The sequence below is a fragment of the Diplotaxodon limnothrissa genome, linkage group LG3, assembly GCF_057381915.1.
Source record: "Diplotaxodon limnothrissa isolate DT_005_m linkage group LG3, D_limnothrissa_male_GT1.1, whole genome shotgun sequence".
Classification (NCBI taxonomy): Eukaryota; Metazoa; Chordata; class Actinopteri; order Cichliformes; family Cichlidae; genus Diplotaxodon; species Diplotaxodon limnothrissa.
In genome coordinates, this window is record NC_140598.1 from 48,037,736 (window position 1) to 48,063,453 (window position 25,718).

Genomic DNA, 25,718 nt, shown 5'->3' on the forward strand with positions numbered 1-25,718 from the left:
TTTGCCCTTTCACTTCAACGTCTTTTGTAACTGCTGATAAAGAGGACAAAGACATTACACATGAATGCTTTTTTTCCCCCGAGGTTCATTAAGGACGCAATTTAGGCTCACAGTTGACGCAAAGACCCTCTAAAAACAAGAACTGAAACTTACCAAGACCCTGAATGGGGAGAGAGCCGCAGCTTTAATTTCAGTGGTCACTGGGACGTGTATAAAACCACCATCTGTGGGTGTTGAAATTCTAGTACATGTTTGAAGTCGACGTCAATACCCTGGAAAATACTCGATTCCCTTTTTCATTTCAGAACAATACAAACACCACCATTAATCCAGTCAGCCAGGTTACTATAGTAACGCTTATCATGAGATTTATGGTAACTTGTTTTAATACTTCACTGTTCTTGAAAAGGGAGCTTTACCTTTGGAAATTCCTCAGTGTTGATCAGTGTCGTCTGTTCAGCTGCTAGTGAGGGGAGGGGCTGTGTGTCATGCGGAGGAGGTGAAGACGACTGTAAAGAAGTGTGTGACTGTGGCACTTTGAATGTCATAGTGATATATATATATATTTATATATATTTATACTTTTGCTTTATTTGTTTAATTTGACAACCTGCTACGTCTGTGTCTGAAGTACAACGTCTTGTAGGGGTGAGTCTCGAGTGTGTGCATTGAACATTGTGCAAATGCTAAGCTAATTCTGGTTATGGTTACAATAAGCTTAGCCCCCCCCAAATAAATATACCTGCCAATACAGTAGGGCTGCTCAATTAATCGAATTTTAATCACGATTACGATCTGGGCTTTCAACGATCATTAAAAATGACTGAGCCGATTATTAGCCCCTCCCTAATTTATCCGCGACACCTTAAAGGCCGGTCCGTGAAAATATTGTCGGGCATAAACCGGTCCGTGGCGCAAAAAAGGTTGGAGACCGCTGATTAAGAGGACCCGAGGGAAGCTCGGAAAGCTAAGCAGAAGTTATTTGGAGAGTGACTGCCGTTGGTTGAAAAGAGAGTTTTAAAAAAAAAAACTTCAGTGGTGTTGCACACTATTTTATATTATTTTTTTAAAGTCATTGTTAACCCTTTAAAGCCGGTCAGAGCAGCACGCTCCGTTTTGCGTAACTATTGTTAAATCCCTGTAGAACCTGAACCGTGTAAGCTAGCGCAATAATTTGTTTTGCATATGAAACCGGAGGAGTTGTACTTACATCTGATGCCATCAGCTTGTCCTTGGTCACGGTTTCGTTCCACATATAGCTTTGCAAAAACTGCATAGAAAGCGCTTGCAGGAACAAAAACATAATATTCCAGAAACACGCTTTGCCGTTCCTATCAGCTGTTCGTAACACTTCCCACAGTGAAATGATGCACATGCTGTTTTCTTTGCAAATTTGCATCATAGGACTGTTTTTTGTTTTTCCTGCAGTATATAAAAATTGCTGTATCTCCAAAATAAAACTATGAAGACACTCAAAATAAATTTCCTGTGGTGGGAAACTATTTTTTGCAACTTTATTGTATTTAAAGTTTTGAGGGATAAACCTCTTAAATTTCTCCAAGTAGAAATATATGTAAACAAAACAAAAGCGATTTTCAATTTTTTTTGTAGTTTATTGCACTTTTTTGCAATTTATGTAATTACTATGGACTTAATGCATACATATTATTAAAATATGGGCTATAACAGTTGTATTGATGTATAGCAACTTGAAATGCTCCCACAAATGGCACTACAGCATGTAAAAAAAAAAAAAAAAAAAAAAGCTCTGGTGGACTTGGTTCTATAGTAGGTCTTAAAGGGTTAAATAAATATCGTCAAATAATCGTGATCTCAATTTCAGTGAAAATAATCGTGATTATCATTTTTGCCATAATCGAGCAGCCCTACAATACAGATATATTTTTGGGTACATAGTTTAACTTGTTGTGAACTTCATCTGTGCCCTTGCGTCAGTCTCTTGTTGGCTGTGCCGTGGCTCTCTCTTTGGAAAATTTACATTTTCAGTAATGATCGTTGTTGGATTTATGTGGCCTTGTTTTTTTTGTTTTGTTTTTATGAACACACATGCACACACACACGAATCCCACAACACCTCTTGAAGGCGCCATAAGTTTTGTGTCGTCATTGTTTGTAGCGTTCTGCCGGTTTCACTAGCTGCTATTTGTCACCATTGCTGAGAAAACCCCTCATACATTTCCACAAGCCATGTGTTTAAAAAGTCACAAAACGTGTTGTAACTGTACTGTTGTTGATGATGATGATGAAGACTTTTTTGTTGTTGTTGGTTTTTAAGCAGGAGTGATTGGCTGTGTGTTTTGTTGCTTGTTTTTTTATGAGTGTGTTTTGGTTCAGTCCAGATGCAGAGCATTATGTTAGTGTGCAGATGGCAACGCTGGACCCCGGGACATACACATGCTCATGTTTATTCAGCTCTATGAGTGACCTGCTCTTTTCCTTACCTCCTCACAACACAGCACCGTAACCATAATCCGTGACAACACGTTCACCTTCACTTTCTCCCACGGGTTCGCCTGCTCTACTTCTTTCCTTTTTTTTTTTTTTAAATCTGCATTTTGTTTCAACTTGATCACCCAAAATTATTCTGCTTTGAGGAAGTTTCATTCTCTTCCATCAACTTCTCTGAACACTGGTGGCCTAACCAAACCTTTTTGGTGATTGTTGTTGTTTGCCCCCACCTGGGCTGCCAACACTCTTCACAGTGAACTCCTTCCAAAACGAGGCAGCAGCCACCCACGTTTGGAATATGCGTACTAGATGGCCTAGTATAAAACATCAAAAACGAAAGGTCTGCCCACCTACATGCAGTCACACACTCAAATAACTCCCCTGCTGTGGGTAAAAACACACACTCTAGAGCCATGACGGAATTTTGATGAGCACTCTGGCCCCCACACACACACACACACACACACACTGTATATATACATTTTACTGTTGAGGAGGAATAATTTGTATTCTGCTTTCAGAATAAATATGAGTCAGAGCAACAGAAAACTCACCGAGGGGCACACATAGTTGCTCATGCATGTAATGCATACAGTATTACCCATGCGGTGTGCACACACACACACGCGCACACACATCATAACCGTGTTATGTACTACCTGTAACCTACTTATGCCAGTGCGCACTCACCCACTCTATTTCTCTGCTTCTCCCACACAGTCAGACTGACACATACATTTACCACATGCATGCACACACACACACGTGCTGCAAGACTAATGTGCTTACTCATCAATGCAAGCGCACATGCATGCGTAGGAGATCAGGGCACCGTAAGTAGACACAGGCAGGTTTGAGAGGAGAGCAGGAGAGGGTGTGTGCGTGCGGGAGATAACCAGCATGTAGAGCTGCTTAGAGGGTGGAGATAGCTGATTGTCAGAGGCTCACAAAGCACATCAGAAAAGATTTCTTTTCTTCCACTTGTTGAATTGAAACGTGTGCAGATGGCGATTTTTCCATCTGATGTCGCACTTTGAGATTACTGTAATGGGTATGATGCTGGTGTAGGCATAGCAGTCTCCATCAGAGTCATCTCCTGAGTTGAAGCATATGGATACTGTTGCATCAAAGTGTGGTGTATGCTTGGGGCGAGGAAAAACAATCACTGATGCTCTACAGGGTGGAGCAGGGCGTTGGAGCTGCCGCCTCAGAGCAGGAGGGCTTCTGTTTGAACTCTGCTAGCTGGTTGGGGGTCTTCCTGTGTGGAGTTAGCATGTTCTCCGTGTCCTCCACAGTCCAAAGACATGCATGTTTGATTAACTATTGAAGTATGTATAGTTACAAAAGACGTTGAAGTGAAAGGGCAAGTATAGGACCAATTCTGTTTACATTATACATGCTTCCCTTAGGCAGCATCATTAGAAGACATAGCATACATTTTCACTGCTATGCAGATGACACCCAGCTCTATCTGTCCATGAAGCCAGATAACACACACCAATTAGTTAAACTGCAGGAATGTCTTAAAGACATAAAGACCTGGATGGCCGCTAACTTTCTGCTTCTTAATTCAGATCAAACTGAGGTTATTGTACTCGGCCCTGAAAAGCCTAGAAATATGGTATCTAACCAGATTCTTACTCTGGATGGCATTACCTTGGCCTCCAGTAACGCTGTGAGGAACCTTGGAGTCATTTTTGACCAGGACATGTCCTTCAATGCACATATTAAACAAATATGTAAGACTGCGTTCTTCCATTTGCGCAACATCTCTAAAATTAGAAATATCCTGTCTCAGAGTGACACTGAAAAACTAGTTCATGCATTTATTACTTCCAGGCTGGACTACTGTAATTCATTATTATCAGGATGTCCAAAAAACTCACTGAAAAGCCTTCAGCTAATCCAAAATGCTGCAGCAAGAGTGCTGACAGGGACTAGAAAGAGAGAGCATATTTCTCCTGTTTTGGCTTCCCTTCATTGGCTTCCTGTTAAATCCAGAATTGAATTCAAAATCCTGCTCCTCACATACAAGGTCTTGAATAATCAGGCCCCATCTTATCTCAATGACCTTGTAGTACCATATCACCCTATTAGAGCACTTCGCTCTCGCTCTGCAGGCCTACTTGTTGTTCCTAGAGTATTTAAAAGTAGAATGGGAGGGAGAGCCTTCAGTTTTCAGGCCCCTCTTCTGTGGAACCAGCTTCCAGTTTGGATTCGGGAGACAGACACTATCTCTACTTTTAAGATTAGGCTTAAAACTTTCCTTTTTGCTAAAGCATATAGTTAGGGCTGGACCAGGTGACCCTGAATCCTCCCTTAGTTATGCTGCAATAGACATAGGCTGCCGGGGGATTCCCATGATGCATTGAGTTTTTCCTTTCCAGTCACCTTTCTCACTCACTATGTATTAACAGACCTCTCTGCATTGAATCATATCTGTTATTAACCTCTGTCTCTCTTCCACAGCATGTCTTTTATCCTGTCTTCCTTCTCTCACCCCAACCGGTCGCAGCAGATGGCCCCGCCCCTCCCTGAGCCTGGTTCTGCCGGAGGTTTCTTCCTGTTAAAAGGGAGTTTTTCCTTCCCACTGTCGCCAAAGTGCTTGCTCATAGGGGGTCATATGATTGTTGGGTTTTTCTCTGTATCTATGAAGCGCCTTGAGGCGACTTATGTTGTGATTTGGCGCTATATAAATAAAATTGAATTGAATTGAATTGAATTGAATTATGTCTGTGAACATTAAGGGTTGTCTGTCTCTCAGTGTTAGCCTTGCATTGGACTGATGAGCTGTCTGGAGTGTGTCCTCCATCTTGCCCAGAGACAGCTGGGATGGGCTTCTGAGTGGCTGGAGTGGTGGGGCTTAATAGGCTGTTAAGAAAATGGATGGAATGTGTTGCATCACTTCCACTTGCAGCACAGTTATTGATAATAGTTACATAATTACATAGTTATTGATGGTGGAGCAAGGTGAGCAAGCATAGGCTCACATGGGAGGACACAGTAGATCATACTGATGTGCGCAGATATCACAGTGAGGTCAATAAACACACTATTCTTCTGTTTTATCCTACCTTTTTAAGACCGTTGCTTTTGTCACACGTTGACTTGTAGGTTATGGTCATGACTGGTATTCAGCGTCGCAGAGCCACTGTACTGTTTAATTAAATGCCAAGTATGGTTATAGTGCCACACATGAGTTACTGTGAATCCCACCAGGAGCACTGAAACGTTTTGAGGCCAAGATGGAAAACTTGCCAAGGGAATGTGTTATAATCCAAACATGAGTTTAACAAGTGCTTAATGGTTATTTTACGCTCGTCACAGACGTCATTGCATCAGATGCATTTGAGCTGATGTCACAATCACTTAAGAAGTTCTATTGGCACAAAGCGTGGGACTAATGGGGACAGTATACTAAACATTTTATTTTATAGCTAATTATTTTGGGGGTTTGTCTAAACAGTGTTCTCCTTCTGCAGCGATTGCTGTTATAGAAGCAGATTTTAATGCCAGTATTTAAACATCAGCAGTTTTTCCTGACATTTTTTACGGGTCGTTATTTATTAACTCTGCCCGACTGTTCTCAGATCAGCTTGTTGTTGTGTGTCTATTGTAAGAGGCAAGTTGGATTTTGCCCATTGGTGGACAAGCTTTGCAACATGAACAGTAATATTGTGGTTGAAGGGTGCTTCTCTCATCTCTTTACTTTCATTTTCATTCATTGGCCATCTTAAATGCTGATGAATGTGCAGATAGATGATAATATTGGGATGCTGATAAATCGGTTCTAAAAAGTGACGGTAAAACTTTAAACAGGATTCCCCTAATGTGATGGCTGTGAATGCTACAGTGTTGACTTTTTCTGTAAACACTTTACTGAAGAGCTTTTGGTGGTTTGGGCAAAACTTTAAGTATATTTTGCAAATTCTGGTCGTTTTAAGTGTCTTGACAGGAGATTTCTGGAGGATGTGCTCACTGGCCTGTGAGTGTGCGGTTTCACGCTCAGATCTGCTCTTTGCTCATTTTCATCTTGGTATTTGAGTCCCATTAAGGGGCTGATTACTGGTAAATAACAAGTTAGCCAATAAAGCCTTTTCATTACTTTACGCAAAGTAAGCCTTCATCAGTTCTCCCCTGATCAACAAGCTGTGTAATGGATACTCTGTTACTAAATGACCCCAAACCAAGTTTTACATTCATGCACATTTACTGTTAGCCATGATGTACAACACAGCATCCTTGCAACTGCAGCTACATCTTATTAATAGCTTCTCCTAGCATAGATGGAGGATGTGATTTGTCGTTCTTGTTAATTAAGGCGGTGAGATAAGCGTTTTACGTCACTGTGCTCGGGTATTACACTGCTCAAGCTTTTGTTGTCATCTTGTGGTAATGATCTATTTCCTCTTGTGAAGAACTTTGAGCTCAGTAATTGGGGCAACAGTGGTGTGCAACAACAACAAACAAAAAGAAAAAACCAGAGCGTAACCACCGCAGACACAGCGGACGTGCAGATGCATGATGTGATGTGCTTGTTAGACCACTAAACCATGAGGACGCCCCAGTTATTCTGCTGCTGCTGCTGTAAACAGCACAGAGGTCCCACTGCCCAGGACATTCATCCTGTTAATTAATGAGGGTATTTGGCACAATCAATTTAGCTTTGTAGCTCATAAACCAAAAGACCGTCAGCACAGCAACCAGGCAAGAATCGAAACCAAAATAGACACGACCGAGAGAGCCAGGACGTGTGGAGTGTGGGCCGGACTGGAACGTGACCAAACGACTGAAAATCCGATGTTGGTATCAACTGTGGAGGGGAAAAACAAACCCATTAAAAACAAGAGGAGAGGAAGGAGGAGCTGCGTGATGGGATGGAAGGAAACAGAGGCGCTATCTGATGAGACAGATGGAGAGGATGGAGAATCGCCGATTGCCAGAGGAGAAATGGAAAAAGCCTCGGATGGAGAGTGGGAAGTGGGCAGGAGATGAGAGGCAGAAGGAGAGAGAGAGTCCTGCTTTTTGTTGGCGAACAGTGTTGGACAGCTTGAAGGAGATAAGAGAAAAGAGGGGGAAATGAGGAGTATGCAGAGGAATGCACGCTTGCAGGAGGTCCTAATGCATTACGCCAGTGTGACTGTGACCCAGCTGTAAAGAGCCTGCCATCCTTTGATGGAAGGGACACACCTTCAGAATGGATTGATTAGGTTTACACTGAAACCCACCTAAACACTCAATTTAAGGCAATTATTGATAGAAGCAGTTTCTGCCTGTTTCTCTCATGCAAACTCATGCATGCACACACATGGAAAAGGGAAATGCCACAGAGGAGGAACAGATTGACGGCTTCATTTTGCATCTAATATTCCTGAACAGAATATTCAGGTTTTTAAAAAAGGAGGGAAAAAAGTCTCTTTAATCGCCAAGCTGATCCTCAGTAGGTGCTCTGCACTCGCGCGTCTCACAGCACATTTAATTATAGCCCCTTACTTAAAAAGCACTTCTCCCAGATTGTCGCAAAAGCTCCTGAAACTAAAACAACAAAAGCAGACGAGCTGATGAAAAGTAGCTTAGTATTACTGTTTTTATTTATTGAAAACAGTAATACTTGTGTGCCAAGGTGAGGTTCGGCTCTATTAATGTTGAACCTTTTTTGGTAATTTATAAAGCTTTTATAGCGCGTTGAGAGTCGCTGTTAAATGAAAGCTATGGACGGAACGTATTTATTTTCAGCGGGATGTTATTTCTGTGACTTCTTCTCTTTGTTTTTGCCATGTTGCTCACTCTCATTCCTCCATCAGCCCTTTGCAAGACAAAACACACTCTGAATTTAAGTGTTCACAGGGGAACGAATGAGCCACAGACTGAAGTTGGAATTCAAGAACTATTTAAAGCTATTGCGTTATTTTTTTTCGTCTTATTTTTCTATAAAATTGTCTACATATGTATAGTCCGGCTGCTTTCTTATTCACAAAAGGTTGACACAAAGGGTTGTGGGAGCTCCACGTGTTTGAAAACATTTTTATTACTCTGGATGCCCTTCCCGGTGCAATCCCAAAGGGACTTATGTCTACTTCTGGGATTGAACCTGGAAGATTAGGCGACTGTACTTTAGAGCCCTCTGCATGTCCGTGTCAACTACATTAAAACAAGCCATCTGATTTCCATCGTCTGGTCATTGATGGCTTTTCTTTGCATATAGAGCAGATTTGCATATAGAGCAGGGGGATGGGATCTGTGTCAAAGCCAGGTGTGAACTTGGCCTAGATATTACAAATCTAACCTAATGAGTTCAGTAGCCCTCAAAGGTGTGATGCATCAGTGGGCTGGTTCAGAAGAAGTATAGGCCACATTAACGCCTGTGACTTTAACACTTGACCCTGATTAAAGACACTTGGTCCTTCTAAAATGCCAGATGTGTTAGCGGGACATGGAGGACTGCATTTTTCTGCTTTCCTCTTTTGATTGGCTCATTTTTGTTGGATGTTTAAGCCTGATCACAATAAGAAGTTTTAATAGAGATGTCAAGAATCTGCTTCAAGGTCAAACTATTTTGTGTGATTGATGTCCTACATACATTACTGCTAACATAAAATCTGATTTCATTTGGAGATTAAAGATTTTGTAGACATTAAATATATCCATGTTTGAATGTGATCTGTTGACTCACTGATGGGCAGTGATGTCAGAGGTTGAACAGTCAGAGGGATGGGGGAACTGTTGGAAATCAAGACGATGATTATCTTGTTTTTAATGCTTTAAGTCAGTATTATGATAAGACCTATGAGAGCGCGCGCCTGTGTGTTCAGTTTGGGCCATGCAGCCTGTATTCTGCAGGGAGGATGTTAACAGGCGCCTAACCTTTGACCTGTCTGTTGTTGTGTCTTGATGCATGCTTAATAATCCAGGAAAGGAAATCCCAAAAAGCTGATTCAGTTCATCTGAACATGCAGCGTTTTCACATGAACTGAATCTGTTATTGGTGGGAAACCACCAGATGTTAGGACAACAGAAAAGCTCACCGACCTCTAATCTAGTGCCATCTTCATTCGATCAATACGCACTGTATTCAAAGCACTGAATTAGTGCCACGCTCTCCTGCTGCTCATTTCCTTAAAAAATATAAAACATTTTCCCTTCTCTCTCTATTTTTTTCTGTCTTCCTTCCTCATTTTCTACGTGCTAAATAGTAAAGCATTCATGCATATTGATCAGCTGGACCATAATTAGCCTCCTCTGTGTGCATGTTTGCTTGCCTCCCTGGCTGTAATGAGCAGGCAGTGCTATCAGTTTGTAATGTGTGTCAGCGGGATTGGACGCCGTTTGGACAAACACTGATAAGATTTGAATCGGGACAGCTCCGACTGCGACTGACTACAGATGATATGCCAGCAGGCTGCTGCTGCTGTTTGTATGTTGACTCAGAGCACATCATCCAGACGTTTCCCTTGGCTGAAACTGTTGCTACTGCGTGAGGCTGAATCAGACTGTAGGTCTAGCAGGAAATGCAGATCTTAGAAATGTCTACATTTAGTTATAAGTGCTTCCCTGGTCGGTAGAGCCAGTTTAGAGCTGTACAAATTTGGTTTGTGGTGTATAATAAATACCGAACCCAAATGTCACATTTTTAGTTGCCGTATCTCTAAATGACTCACGAGAATAGAAACGAGTGCAGCTTTGATTCTTTTGACAACCAAGTTGTTCATCAGATGAAACCACGACATGTCCAGCTCCGTGAGTCAGACGATGTCAAATGTGCTTCCTCCCACTTGCAGCCGATATTACATTTTCTGAATATAGCTTTTTATTTTTGTTGAAATGTCAAGCGTTCAGCCTCTGTGGAAATCATAAAAAAAGTTTGATCTTAATAAAGATCAAACCACCTACTTAGAAAAATTCAATGAAGGTCTTCAACAGAACCTTTAAATGCTGGAGCTAAAGAAGCTGTTTTTAACCTTAAACTAATTAATAATGCATAATGAGTCAGCTGCTGAGAACTGGTCTCGGGAACATCTGATGACATTGTGTACTGCTGGTAACGATGATGACTCTGGCAGATTTAAGCTTCATGACATGGTGTTGTGTCAGAAAATGGGTACACTGGTTGTAATGGAATAGAAATGTTCAGCAGCAATACTCAGGCCGGCTGTGGGTTTTAGTTGGTGCTCTGTTGGCACTAAGAGTGCCAAAGTGTGCCCTTACATCATTACGCAACCAGCATCAGGCTAAAGTGGTAGGAAGAATCTATGCTTTAAGGTGCAACCTGTGGTGCATTCAGAGATGCTCTTCTGCATTCCTCGGTTATAACAAGTGGTTATTTGCGTTACCGTTGCTTTCTTATCAGCAAAGCAGTCTGCCAACTCCCTGCTGACCTCTTACATCAATTTTTAACCCAGAGAGCTGCTGCTCACTGGATAGTTTCTATTTTTCACTTTAAAAAAATTACATAAATCACATATCTTCCTTATTCTGATGCTCAATTTGAACTTCAGCAGGTCGTCTTCATCATGTCTACATGTCTAAATGCACTGAGTTTGTGCTCTTAGATGTGTTAGCGATAGGGCTGCCACAAACGATTATTTTGATAGTCGACTAGTCAGATCATCATCCATTGTACGTAAAACGTACAGCTTATTGCACCAGCAGCATCTTCTCTTATATAACTATCATTAGCTTACAGCTTTAAGTGTTTAAGGTATGTGATAACTAAAAATAAAGACAAGCTGATAGTTTATTAAATTTTAATGAAATTTGCAGTTTGTTTCGGTGAAATTTAATAAACTCAGCCGTCTGCTCCTTGCTACCTAAAATATAACAGGACACCGGAGTATATTCTTGACCATCTCACACTTCTGATAATCAGCTGTCTGCTTGATGTTTATTCAGCTGTGTAAAAACTATAACTTTAATCTCAGCCAAACCGATTTACTCAGGAACAAATAAAATACTGAAAAAAGCCAAACAATAACATTTTTAAGTTGTCTAAGTGACTTATATATCATGTTTAACCTGAGTAGCGAAAGACGGCGGTGGGTTTGAAAATGATTGGTCAGGAGTCCGGTGTTCTCACGGCTCTAGTGAGCCTTGCCCCTGGCTAGCTATCGAGCTAGTGGGTAACAGACGTCTCCGAAAATGTCGGAGCGCTTTTGAAAGTATGCGGTGTCTTGATAAACTGAGCAGATGTTTGAGGTTTACACAGCTACATTCTCGCCTGAAAATATGTTAAACGTTTATTTTGTGACCCAGAAAGAATAATAAGAGTATTATTAAAACTACGTAAGTAGCTGCCGCCATTGTTGGAACCTGAGCTGGGCTGCGCTATGAATTCTGGACACAGCTTCTTCTTCTTCTTCTTCGAGGTTTAACGGCAGCTGGCATCCTTCTTCATGCAGTGCTGCCATCTTCTGTTTCAGTCCTCTTAAATCCTACTACTTATTCCTGCGTCTTTTGGGATCTTACAAAGCTTCAAACGGCGCGTCGACTATTAAATTTGTCGTCGACGATTTCGATAGTCGACTAATCGTGGCAGCCCTAGTTAGTGAGCCATGAGAGTGCAGTTACAGAGGGTTTAAAGGATTTCTGTAGTCTGTTTCTTCTGGCTGCAAGACAGTTTTCTCCCAGGTGATTAAGAAAATGTCCTAAAAAATGAGTTGATCTTTGTAAAAAACAAAACAAAAAAAACCAAACAAACCCCAAAACACTGACTCTCCTGTGCACATTAAAAAAATCAAATGTATTCATTCTCTAACAAAGTACATTGTGCAAAAACATGTTTCCTTCCTGCTTATTGCTGCTGTATTGTTTGTTTATTGTAATGTTACTTGAGCACTGGTCTGCTGCACCACTGTGGGCGAGGATGGAGGAAGCTTCAGCCTCAGTGGAGTCTGACTGCTGCTGTGACCAGAATGCTAATCATCTGTGCAGGCTAAGGGCGGTATAGGCTATAAACACACACACACACACACACACACACACACACACACACACACACACACACACATGCACACACACCTGCACAAACTCACTGCTCTGTCTGTTGGTTTGGGTCCAGCCCATCTCCACCTTAAAGCAATCATCTCTCCTAATTGAGTGACGTCTTGGACACCCAACGTCATGCTTCACCCCTTCCCCGCTTTTCCCCGAAAGGCCCGCCTTCTCCAGCTGCTAATTGGCTGTCACAGACCTGTCAGAGGGTCACGGATAAGAAGTAGAGCAGGATGCAGAGCTTTATGACTCACTCTGCAGGCTGGTTGATCTGAGTGATGGTTTCATAGGAAAGAACTGTCTGTATGTTAGCATGATCCCTTTTGTTTTATAACCAAATATTTCTGTTATACTTGAGTAAATTCAACTGAAACATTAGAAGAGTAGATGGTATTTGTTGTCGGGGTTAATGATATTAGTCGGTCATGTTCGTGCATTATATCAGGCTGGTTTCCACAGATGACTCCAATGGTGTAGCCTAAATTAACTGTGCTTTAAGGGTGTGTTTGCAGAGGTTCCACCTCTGTAGGTCTTTTTGATGTGTTTTGATACATGTGTTTATTTAATTTCACTGTATTTTATTTTCACTGTATACAGTTTTATTGTCCGCAGTGCGAACGAGTAGCTACTTTTGGTAGCGGTGTGGACGCGTCTTTCTTATGTTACCTTATTTTTCTACCAGTTCTTCTACTCTAATTTAGTTGTACCTGCCTTTTTAAGGCTTGTTTGATTTAAAAGGCCTGGATTTTAATTGTATTCAGTATTTTTTTTTAAGTATTAAAAACTAACAAATGGGTAATAGATGCTAATATTAGCATAAGTTTTCTAGTAACGTTTTTTTTTTGGTTATTTCTAAAGCCAAATAATATCTTTGATTGCCTTAGACTGCAGTTTTGTTATTGCTACTGCTAGGGTTATTGCTATTGCTAGGGTATCAGTATTGTTAATGAACATTTTTAAAAATATCTAAAAACTTTATGAAACAAGCGCTGCTTAAGCTAGCTAGCACTATCGACAACCGTGCTATAAAAGAAATGCTAATTCAGTCCTTTTATAAAGTCTTTCAGTAATCATTTACATTAGCTGGTATTTTCAGACATAACATTTTATAAATTAAGTATTTTGAGAGTACATTAAACAAAACTTGGCTATTTTTAAACTGTTTTCTTTTCCTAGCATATTTTACCTCAACACAGTAAATAACTGCACTGAGTATCTTTGACCACAGCCAAGATGAAATTGAGTAAAAATCCTCATTTCAACCTGCATCTAGTAATGATTTAATGATTGTAGACTTTAACTATTCTGAGGTGTGTGATGTGTGGAAAAAGTGAACCACCAAAATAAATGAGGGTATAATAGGACGCTCTTGTGGCATAAATAGGGTGCAGACTTGTGGACCAACACTTTCTGACTCAGACTTTCTGCAGCGTTTCCAAGTAGAATAATTTCCGGCTAATGAAGGTTACCTTGCATTGTTATTTTTGATGAGTCACACACCCCACACACACATGCACGAGCAAATACAAAGTATTGACTGAGCGGCGCTTGATTCCTCCAATCTATCCGTCTATTTATATTTCCAGACTAAAGCTCCCCGCTGTGCCGACACACTCTTCCTTTTGTCGTAATAGCACACGGTGTGAGTTTGAGACCTGTTTTTCAGACGAATTATGCTGTTTTCATCTTAATATAAAAGCAAAGAGAAAAAAAATTGATTCGCTCTTCAGAGCTGTTGACATCTTTACAGGCTGCATCCACTCAGCCAAGCGCTATTTTAAGACTGCTGTTAGTGAAAAACCAAATGCTTGTTATTTCTGCTGCCTGTAGAGTCCACGCAGTGAAATATGTTCTCTCTCTTTCCATTCATTCTCTATCTTCTGTCTCTTTTTGTTTACATTCTGTTCTGCGTCTGCGTATGTGTGCTCTGGATTTCATGCACAAGTTATTTTTAATGTCTTTTGTTCCTCTGTGCGTATATGTAGGACGTGTGTGCGTGTTTCTTTAGTGTATGAGAGTTGGCGATTATTGAAGACCTTGAGATCAAAACATACCCTTGTGAGGTTTTACAACACCTCCCACATTCACATGCTCAAAAACACACAGAAACACTTTCAAAGTCACATAGGCAGGAGGCAAAGATCAAAGTCCATTTTTTTTCTGGCCTTTACCTTTGGATAACTGGTTTTGTTTTTTCCCTCCTCTATCTCCAGGGCCTTTTTTCTTTCTTTCTGTTTTTTTTAAGTGTGTGTTTGTCCACAAATCCATGTCCATAAATCAGCCAGCAGCAAAGTGGTGAAGAGGTGAAGGCTGATATGAAAGCAGAAGCCAGAGACATTTTTTTTTTTAAATTGACTGGTTTATTTTTCCCAGTAAAGGCTACTTTTAACTACATCTCCCAGCACCTTTTCGCAAGACTCACATCAGGGCACTCAATGTTTAAGAAGTCTGAATTTTGACTCTTCAAAATTGTGAAATATCAGAGCTGTATCTGATTTTTAGGACCACATGAAAGTGCGCTGCTTCGGAATTAAAAAGAACACGGGCGATTTCATTTGTGCTGCTCGCGCTTTGATGGAAAATCAGATCTGAGCGACAAAAAAGATCAAGCTGAATGTGAAATCGGGTGTTTAACACAAAGCCGCTCTGATGAAATACTCTCATGTGATTGAGCTCTTAGCTATGCCCATAACATGTGTCATCAACTTCTCTTTCTGGTTTTGTGCCAGTAGTTGGTTTCTGTGGGTTTTTAAAGTGCTTTAAGCAGCTTTTGTGAACGATATGTTCTTTTTTTTTCTTTGTCTTTTTTTGAGGAAATGCCATGTTTTGGTGGTAATGTGAATGGCAGTTATTAGGAAAGGTGCGTTCAGGTGTTCCTGGGAGGTGGTGGGAAATTCAGAGTAACCACAGAAATGGGCGTGGCCCGCTGTAGCATCAGGCTGTTCTGTTTTTGTGCTTCCTTCTATGACATAACATATAATACACAGCCGTCAGAGTTCATAAATCACAGTCAGGTGACTGAGTGTTTTACACATATATATTAGTTTACTATGCTTCTTTAACCATCACTTTAATGATTTTATATGTAATTTTGCATACCATATAATGCTGCAGTGCTGCCAGGCATCACATGCCTAGATTTCTATTCATAGTCTTGATTTTGTTCATTACTTTTCACAAGATGCATCAGCTTGTTGCATTGTTTATGTATATCTATCTATTACTCTATAGTAACAGAGTAATAATATTAATCTTGTTTTATTAGCTCATCCAGCCAAAGGGCTGGTGAGCTGCTGCCAAGGTGAGGCGTCTGTCATCTATCCAAAAGATCCAGAGGAGCTACCACTGGATAATGAGTTTATATAATGACCAGTGATAGCACAGGTCATCTTTACACAGTAAGTCATTCTTGTACTACACAGGAAAACCTCAAGGATAGTTTCTTTTTTTTTATTGACGAGGATTTTTGTGCTTAAACTCAGTTTTCAATCTCGAGTTTTCGATTAATCATCCCCAAATCCTCCTGATTGTGATGAAATCTCTGCTCTTAGAGATGATAGAAATATTCATCTGATCAATACACATCTCACTCTGTGTGTGTGTGTCTGTGTGTGTGTGTGTGTGTGTGTGCGTGTGTGTGTTGCACTGTGTTGAAAATGGGCATTTTGCCCTGCTGTGCGTCAAGGACAGACTAATCCATGTAACAGAATGATAATAAAGAAGAAGGGCACGACTCTTAGTCTCCCCCCCCCCCCCCCCCCCCCCAAACAGATCAGGCCCTGCCATCGATCACCATTACTGAGAGGTGGAGGCAACGCCACGTTACTTAAGAAAGTAGATTGGGCGTAGCAGTGAAAAGAGTGGAGTTGAGTTACAGTTATGCGAGCAAGGGAGAAGGAGAGCAGCTGTCCTTAAGTAGGAAGCAGGAGGAGGTGAGCTGTAGGAAGGGAGGAAGGATGAAGACCATTAAAGAATAGAAAATTAGCAGGAGAAGTCACATGGTCACACGGAAGGGAAGGGTTTAAAATAAAATGCTCGATGTGAAGGTCGGTGCAAGGGCGGCTCTTTTCTTTCTGCCGTGTGTACTTAGCATGTTATTTTCCTTGCGTGACACGGCAAGGTCACACCGCTCATGACTGACTGTCGTCAAGGAAACCATAGGTACCTTCCTCCTTAAAGAAGCAGACCTTTTATACCCACGCACGTTTAGACGCTCGCAGCCTCATGTGCCGAAGCCACATCCTGACATTAGTGAAATCCTCATTTGTGTGTATTGCTTTCATTTGTTGATAATGTTTTATTTCCCTTCAAGTTTATTTAATGTTGTCAGAATCACTTGCGGAAGTCTCAGTTAATTGGTGTAATTAAATCTGGATGATGAGAAAAGCAGAACGTGGTTTGGTGTTTCACTTTTTAATGACCGACCCACTCCTGGGGCGCCGCTTTGTTATAGAGGATAAAGTAATCTGGGACCGAAATGATGAGTCAGTTCCAGAAAATAATCTCATCGATAATTTGAGTCATTCTTCAAGCTGACATGTGTGGAAAGACAAACTCGAGAGTCTTTTTTTTGTAATATCGTAAATAGTTCCATAACACTGAGACGAGATGAGCCTCCAGCCATCCTTCCCAAGGAAAAATGATGCCTCTGAATGAGAGCACTAGGAAAGATAAAGTCTGTAAACCATGAATGTCACAATTAGGGTTGCCAAAAAAAATTTATACTCGGAGATACTAATCGATACTGGAAAAACCATTACTATCGGATCAGGTACTCGCTTGCAACAGTATCGATTGGAAGAGTGCCGTTTTTGCCTCCTCCAGCTGAGACACAACTTCACAGCCTCACTCACTAGCAGCTGAAAGAGCTGACGCTCACAACACTGAACAACACCGTATGACGGTCACTAAAGCTCCTGTTTCAACAACATTGACATGTTAAAGAATAATATGTAATAATATATAATTGTGGGATATGTGCCTATTGACTAAAGGCAATGGTGCTGTTGCATTATTTGATTTAATGTTATAAAAATGAATGTTATAAGCATGCATGTTATAAGCATGCATGTTATAAGCATGCATGTTATAACCAGGATGAAACCTCAGTTAACAAAAACAACCAAAAACCAAAAACCTAAAACCTATCAGATAACTGCAGGAGTTGGTAATATTCATCCCATGGGGGCCCTGCATATCAACAACGCCTCATGGAAATCATTTGTTTTGGATTAAACTGCCTTCCACAGTGCTACCCATGTCGATAGTGTTACTGAAAATGCCAAACATTTGCTGGTAAAAGCTTCATTAGTCAGAGTACTTCTTTTATTATTATGGGTTTTTTTTCCCATTTTGATTATAATAACTTATTTTTTCACATGAAAAGGTGCTTTGTTTTGTTCTTTTCTAGTGCTGTTTGAAGTGTGAAGATATCCCCTTGGACTGAGTAGTAATGAGTGTAATTTTTTTTGTAATTATGCAGACGTGGAAGATTATTTAGCTAATTGGAAAATAGCTCATAACTGGCACATTAATCAGTTAAATGAGGCCTAAAATGACTTGAGGTAAGGCTTTTTTCTTTCTTTCCTGGCCTAGCTTGCTTTTCGTTTTTCAAGTTTGATACTTTGTTTTGTGTGTGCGTCTGATAGACATGCTGTCTGTTTCTACAGAGACTGACCTTTACAGAATATCAGAGGTCAGTCTTCCCACAGACATTATCGAGCCGTTCTCTGCCTCCGTCAGAGCCCTCGTTTCATCCGCCCATGCCTTTTTCCCTAAACAAATGAACAAATATCTGCGACTGTGGGGAAAACACGAGGTGTTTTCAGTCAAAGGGGCATTAAACATTAATTTAGCTGCAGTGAGTCAGATGTGGAGGTCTTCTTCAGTTTGTCCCGTAGAACCAGAAAGAGTTTCTGTGATAAACCGATGCACTCACCTCATCGGTGAGGACATGCAAAACATAACGCGGGTTCACAACACAAAATAGCAGAAACACCCAAAGAAAAGTTTCTGGAGAGAACTGATAAACTAAAGATGCATCAGATCAGGTTTTCTTTTTTCAGGTTATCACATATTTCTATTGAAAAAAAAAATTGAAAAAAATAACAGTCTGTATGATATTCACAACTTTCCCTGGAAATTAGTTAATTATGCAGCAGCTCAATTAAGAGCCTGCATGCTCGCTTATTGTTTTTCCTGCAGATTTCAACCACACCATGCGGATCAGCAGTTTTCAGAAAGCCGTAAATGTTCAAGCTGAAATTTGCATCACAGCCGAGGAAGCTTTAGCTGCTGTGGAGACTGTTTTGATACGCTTGAAGGCAAAGAAGTGAAGCTTTTTACACCCAAATGAAGTCACCCAGTACATTTTGCCTACTTAATTTCATTTACAGAATGTGAAAATGTGTGAAACTCCCTCCCCTCCAAACAAAAGTATAAATATTCACTCAATTTTGGAGCTAGCATCAAATCACCATTCATGGAACTGCAGGTTTTATTGCCACTGACCTTTTTTAGATGAAGGAAAAACTAACTTTGAACAGGACAAAGTTGCACATCCTGAACATACAGCCGGCTGGTCTGTGTGGAGTTCCTTGGGTTTCCTCTGGGTACTCCATCAATGTCAGCTTAGCTGATGTGAGTGCACTGGGGGAATCCCCCTCACAAAAACTGATGTTTGAATATATGTATGTGAAATTAAACACTGTGCTTTGAGCACTCCTGCTTTAAAAACACATAGTTCTGTAACCCATAGGTTTGTAACGGGACTTGGGTGCCTGGCTTGCTTTTTGTTGCCATCTTTTCTGCTGTTTTAAGGCTGAAAAAATGTTGCTGATAACAAGAAAAGTCAAGTCAAAATGTAATCCTGTGCACGCCCACCCTCCTTTTCTTTAGAACCACTTGTGTTAGAGAAGTGAAACTCGTGCGTTACAGGAAAAATGTGTTGGCACATGTTTTACAAGCAAAGTTGGAGGTTTTCCTGATAGATTTGTTTTTTTGGAGCTGGCAGCAATTGAAGGAAGTGCAGCTTGAGGCACTTCCACATCAGGTTTTACATTTGCAGGGCTGAGGCTTGTTCGATGGTGCTGTTGAAGCCAGCAGACAAATTTGTACACGTTTGTGTGTCTGTGTTGCTTTTTTTTTTTTTTTTTTAAATATTGATTATTATGCAATATGATGGATATTATAAGGTTAAAGTGGCTCCTTTTGATCTTGCATTCTTGAGTTAATGCATTGTTTTATTAAACTGATAAGAGGCTGTGTTGGCTTCAAGATGTAGAGGGAGCAGAAGTGGCATTACTTGACCCCTACTTGTACTTTACTGTTAGGACTCACACAGGTGGGGCGGGAAGCACTGGATGACACAATCAGGAAGTTTAGACAAACCACAGAGACACTTTTCACAAATTACTACACAGTTGGCGTGGCGACGGTCACGCCCAGTCAGAGCTCCATGGAGCTTCTCTATTTCCAGCTGTTTAAGGCTTAGATTGACATACAGGATTTTTGTTATTGTCAACAAAAACCACAAAACTCACCGAATTGGTCCTAAACACGTGTGTGTGTGTGTGTGTGTGTGTGTGTGTGTGTGTGTGTATATACACTGCTGTGAATTCACGTTTGAACAGTTGATCCAACATCATCAAAACTTAAAGCAGATGCATTTTCTTCTGCTTCCACAACAACAGTATGTCAGAGGCGACGTTTCTCCTCAGCTCATTCCAAAAGTCTGGAAACCAAATATCATACCAAATATGTGTAGTGCTGTAAAAAGGTATTTACACCCTTCTGGCTTTCTTATTTTCAGATAATCAAAAACATTTTAATATTGGACATAAACAGCGTGAGTAAAGACAAAATGCAGTTTTTGTACTGCTGAAGTTCAGCTTACCAAAAATGTGTTTAATCGCAGTTTAAATTTATATAAAAGAAGAAGAAGGGGACAAATACTTTTCACAGCAGAGTAACAATCAGTTTGGAGCAAAGAGATTTACATCTTTGTGGAAAGAAATCACAATCCTGGCGTAGTTCGACTCTCTAAGAGACAAATTCGTTTCTTGTCTTTTCCATTATGCATCTCAGCCCATAATTCTATCCCAGCTGTTAAGCAACAGAAGCAGGTTTGTAATTATTTGGGGATGAAAGATGAAGCCGTGCTCCCTTTTTCGGGTGTGTGAGTGTAGACGCCGCTCTCTCCGTTTCCATCACATGCTGATTTATTTTTCTTTCAGTCATGCTCTGCTCGAGTCTGTTCCTTTGTTCGGGTTGATGATAACGGGCAGTGACTTTTAAAGTGTAGTGACAAGCTGTCGAGGAGCCAGGGCAGGAGTGAGAGGTGAACCACAGAGGAAGTGCTGGTGGCGGGCGGACTGTTTTGACCTTTACCATGTGATTCCCCTCGCCGACTATGGTTACTGGTCCGATCACCGTGGCAGTGAAGGCTGGTGCAGCATTTTCTTTAATCCTGTAGGGGATTTACAGTAGTTAAACAACAGCATAAATAACAGTGGAAAAGAATAAAACTTGGTGTCTACGCGATGCTTTAATGGAAAACTCGTGTTTCAGACTGTGCAGAAATCCCAGCGCTCCTCGCATCCATTTACAGAGCAACAAGTAAAGTAGTAAGTTCCTCTCGAGGGAAATCTGAATTCTTGAAGCTGTTATATAACACAAGCAATAAAGCACTGAACTAGTTTTTGTGGTGAACCAATTACTGCAGTAAATTAAAAGTTACTGTATGGATTCTTAACATTTCTGTAGCCTTGACTCTGGTGTCGTAGATGATTTACAGGCTGCTCTGCTTTTAGTTAGATGGAAATATAAGAGGGAAAATGTAGAAAATAGCAGTTAGCAAAGCTATTTCTTATATATTACCATGCCAAGTAGATATATGCTAATGCTAATTATTTATGTGAAGCTGTGCAGGTTAATGGTAAATGGAATAGTTCTTATATAGAGCTTTTCTACTCTGAGCACTCAGACTGCTTTTGTACAACTTGCCTCATTCACCCATTCATACAAGCACTTTTTTCCATGCTTTTCCAATGTAGGCGCTTTCTGTCTATCATTTAAACCCTGATCGATGCATCAGAGAGCAACTTGGTGTTAGCATCTTGCCCAAGGATATTTGGCATGCAGGACTGAAGCAGGCGCTTTGACTGCAGCGTGTTTGCTATCTGTCTGCATTCATAAATTAGATGGGTATTCTTTGTAAACCTTTACCATTCTGTCCTGGGAGTGACAGAGAGGGTCTGGGATTGTTTGGAGACCAGTTGTTTCCCACTATGTGACCAATGCAGTCGCTTTGGTATCGATTGTGATCGCCCAGCTAAACCTCTGGCTAACCAGTTGGTTGCCACAACATCTACTGCAGAGATGGTGATGTATTAGTTGCTAGCCGATTGCAGACTTGTTTGCAAACAACTCACCAACTACTCTTGGAGAAACTTAGCGTGTTGCAAACCGCAAACAGAAAATGTTTGCGTTGAAAGTAAAAGTCGTGCCTTACCGCTCAAATTGAACGGTTGTCCGTTTCCTGTTTGCGTTGCACTTTTTCTGATTTAATTGCCATTTGGCAGGTGTTTGCAGACAAATTGGTGTCATCCTTCAAAAGTTGTCACCTGCTAGCAAACAAAGCAGTTGCAAAGAGGTTGCCGCTATCACCATATCCTTCTCTGTGACCAGATTTCACCCATTAAGTTCCAGCAGCTTGCAGCCGGTTGGTTAATACACCTTTTTCCCTAGCAACCGGTCTCTACACCATGTGACTGAGACCTTTGATGACCAGATTATTTTACTTTCACCCAGGCAAAATTCTTCTAAATGTCAACATTTGGCATTTAATATTTAAAACCAAACTATGGAGAGGGTGAGATGGAGGCAGATGATCTGCGGGGGTGACCCATCAAAGGGAGCAACGGAAGAAGAAGATTTGAAACCAAACTCTGGGGCTTTTTGGAAAATAAGCGATAAAATAATTGTGAGAAAGTCATACTGGAGCAGTTCTAAGTGTTGGGTGGTTGCTTGTAGTAACCTTTTAACAGTTTTTTCTTTCTGATTTGTGTGTTTGCAGTTTGTTTTTCTCTCTGTGTATATCTGTGCGTCTCCCTCATCCACTTTCTACCCACACCTCCCTTCGCCCCAGGTGCTTCAGCCCCATCTCCGATCGACCACTGGCACCCGGCCTCTTCTGCTCCCTCTCCACCTCGATTCATTCCACTCAGATCCAGCAGGTGTAAGCAGAAGTCTTAGCTGGCCTTTTCTATCGGAGATAAAAATTGATAGTTTTTTTATTCATAGCTTTAGCCTCTCCTGGCTGCTTTGATCGTGAAACTAGAAAACCTCTGCGTTCAGAAAAGGCTCTCTGTGTTTGTCGCTGACTTTCTTTCTTTCTTTTTCCAGCGGTTGCATCAGCAGTCGGGGGCCACTTGTCAATTTCGGTGGTTGGGTAGGGAGCACTTAAAGAAAGATGAAAGGCGAGTAAGTGGGGTGGATTTAGGAGAAGGCCCAGGTGAGACGAGAGAGAGCTGAGGGAGAAATGCGGAGCAATTTTCCTGTCCTCGCCCTCCGCCTTTTTAGTGTGACATCAAAAGAGGCTCTTGTCTATGTTTTGGGTAACAGCGCGGCTCTTTAGATGTGACCTCTGTCCTCTCTGGGCGATTGATCGGTGCAGGGTGTGGCGAATATTTACATAACTGACCGTTTAAACTATCTTGCTCTCCATCCGCTGCTTTTAAATATCGCCCTAGAAAAGAAAAGATGTTTTGTTTTTCCATTTGCGATGTCAGACAGTTCATCTCTCGGCGCACATTTTGCCAGCCTCTGTCATCCCCACTCCTCTGTTCTCTCTGGTGATGTCTCCCTCAATTTTCATGCCTCAGCCTCGCTTCCTTTCTCCTCTCCCTTTTGTGCCTGCCTGCTTTTTGTTTCCTCCTCCTCCTCTGTATTCACGGCTGTTTCCACATCTCTGTTTGTTATTTGTCATTTGCGTCTTTTCCTCTTCCTCCCTCTTGTCTGTTGTTGTCCTGTCTTTTCCTGTATATAATTTATTGGCACAATGCATTTGTGTCTTTTTCTCTTTGTGTGTCCTTTGCTTTTGTTTTTTGTTTGGTTTTTAGCTTCCATGTTTCTTCTTGATTTCCTCCAGGTTGCTCTGTCAGGTTTATTCTAGCGGTTTACTTTCTGTCCCTTAAGCCCTGGAGATGAATTATTGAACAGACTGACCCCCGGGTGCTATTGGGGAGGTGTGTGTGTGTGTGTATTTGTACTTGTTTAGACGTCTTTGTGGGGACCAAAAAAACCCCCAAAATGTGTTTTTTTTGGTCAGGGTTAAAGTTAGGTTATGGTTGGGTTTAGGCTACGCGTTAAGGGTTAAGCATACATTTTTGATGGTTAGGGTAAGCGGCTAGGAATAGCATTATGTCAATTAGATGTCCTCACTAAGATATCAAAACGAGAATGTGTGTGTGTGTGTCTTTTCAGTGATTCGGTTTCAGGTCTTTAAATGCTCCTGGTCTTGTATGTCCCTTTGTGTTTTTGAACACTGGCATTTTGAGTATTTCTTCTAAGTGTCAGGAAACCTGAGGCCAATCTCTCGTTTCTTAGCTGTTTTTTTTTTTCAGATGGAAGACATCCGGCAGGATTTTTGTTTTTTGTCGTTGTTTATGTGTGCTGACGTAAGTGTTGGTGTCATTTGAATGGGACATTTTTAACTTTGACAAAAATAGCAATCCATTTTCATCGTGGGCTGGAGTATTTTGTTTTTTAACAGCCTGCCAACAGATAAAGCAGAACTGCGCTCAACGCCTCTTCTAAAGTCCTGTTTTATTTTTGCTGTGTTTGATGGCCCTGATGAGAGGGACAGGGTGAACGGAGAGGAGACAGGAAGTGACAAATTACCACAAGCTGGCTTTTAGGCCATAATACAGACATGTATGTGGTCCACAACAAAGTGTGACTGATGCTGGATTTTGGCTGTCAGTGCTCAAACCTCCTCTGTATATATCAGCTGATACTGTTTCTCTAGTGAATATACACAGTTGACTCCCAGCTGCATGTGCTGCAGACAGTGTTGTGCATACGCCTCGACAAACTGTGCAATGACATCATTTTTAAGCAGATATGCGTGAATAATAATAATCGTGTGTTATAGCTCACTTACAGCCAACTTCAGTTTCATACTTGTTTGATTTAATAGACTGTATATAAAAGATGGTCAGAACCACAACAAAATTAAGGATGCTGCATTCTTATTGGCTAGCAGCTTTCGATAAATGGGTCATTAGCCAGAAAGAGTGCCCCCTTTTATAATCGTATCTGAGTCTAACAGGGACAATGGTTTACTGTAAAGCTCTATACAGACTATTACATTTATCTGGATTGGCTAGAATATCAACCCTGATTAAAGATACCTGGTGTTAGCTAGCTCTCAGTTCAAAGTGGCTAACACTCAGTGACTTTGTCAGGTCAAATATTTCTTCTTTTCTGTCCATAAGAGAACTTTAATAAGAGTACTTTGGTGTAATTCTAATATTTTCCCCTAATCATCGCTTCAAGCTTGTAACTTATTGTGCAGAGGAAGTTGATTTGTTTGTGCTGCAGACAAATTGCCTCAGTTTTTTGTTTTGCAAATTTTTTTTGCTCATTTCCTTTTATTTTTTAACTCTTTGCTCTATATTAAGCTTTTTGGGGTGAATTGAAGTTTAAATGTTCCTAGGCTGAAATAATCTCATCGACAGTAAACGCGGACAGATAAGTAGCTGGCAAAAATATCTTCACGTGCAAATGTGAGCACTGAGGCGTTCAGTTAAAGTTTTTCCAGACAGCTTCTGAACACTCCCGATCCCAGAGACTCAGTTCGCAGCACAAGCAAAGTGATCAACAGGTCATCAGACATCCATCAGTTCCCTGCACAGCTCAGGGCGCAGCAGTGCGAGGGCGCTGGATATCGAATCTAATTTTAGTGTCGTTGTGTGTGGTTTCCTGCAGGCTTTTCAATCTGACCCTGAAGAAGCTGATCATGCTGAAGGAGCTGGATAAGGACCTCACCTCAGTCGTCATCGCGGTCAAACTGCAGGTACGAGACGTCTCCAGAAGCACGAGGTGAAACGCACCTGCTGTACACGGAGGCTGGAGTTTTATGGAGGCATTATTTTAGAAATGCATCAAAAGAAAAAGTTTCTGCAAACAGAATAAAACAACTTTAAAGATTACACATACAGATCCCTGTGAACAGTCTATGAGCGATAACTGAGTAATAA

At 41.1% G+C, this 25,718-nt stretch overlaps 1 protein-coding gene across 2 annotated transcripts in view; it reads left to right on the plus strand.

The window, feature by feature from the left end:
- The window catches only part of pacs1b (phosphofurin acidic cluster sorting protein 1b), a 67,357-nt gene that overhangs the window by 15,209 nt on the left and 26,430 nt on the right, over nucleotides 1-25,718 (plus strand). For both annotated transcript variants that reach the window (XM_085350744.1, XM_085350745.1), the window contains exon 2: nucleotides 25,447-25,534. In XM_085350744.1, coding sequence (XP_085206870.1) covers nucleotides 25,447-25,534 — 88 coding nt within the window. The remainder of the gene's footprint in view (nucleotides 1-25,446; nucleotides 25,535-25,718) is intronic.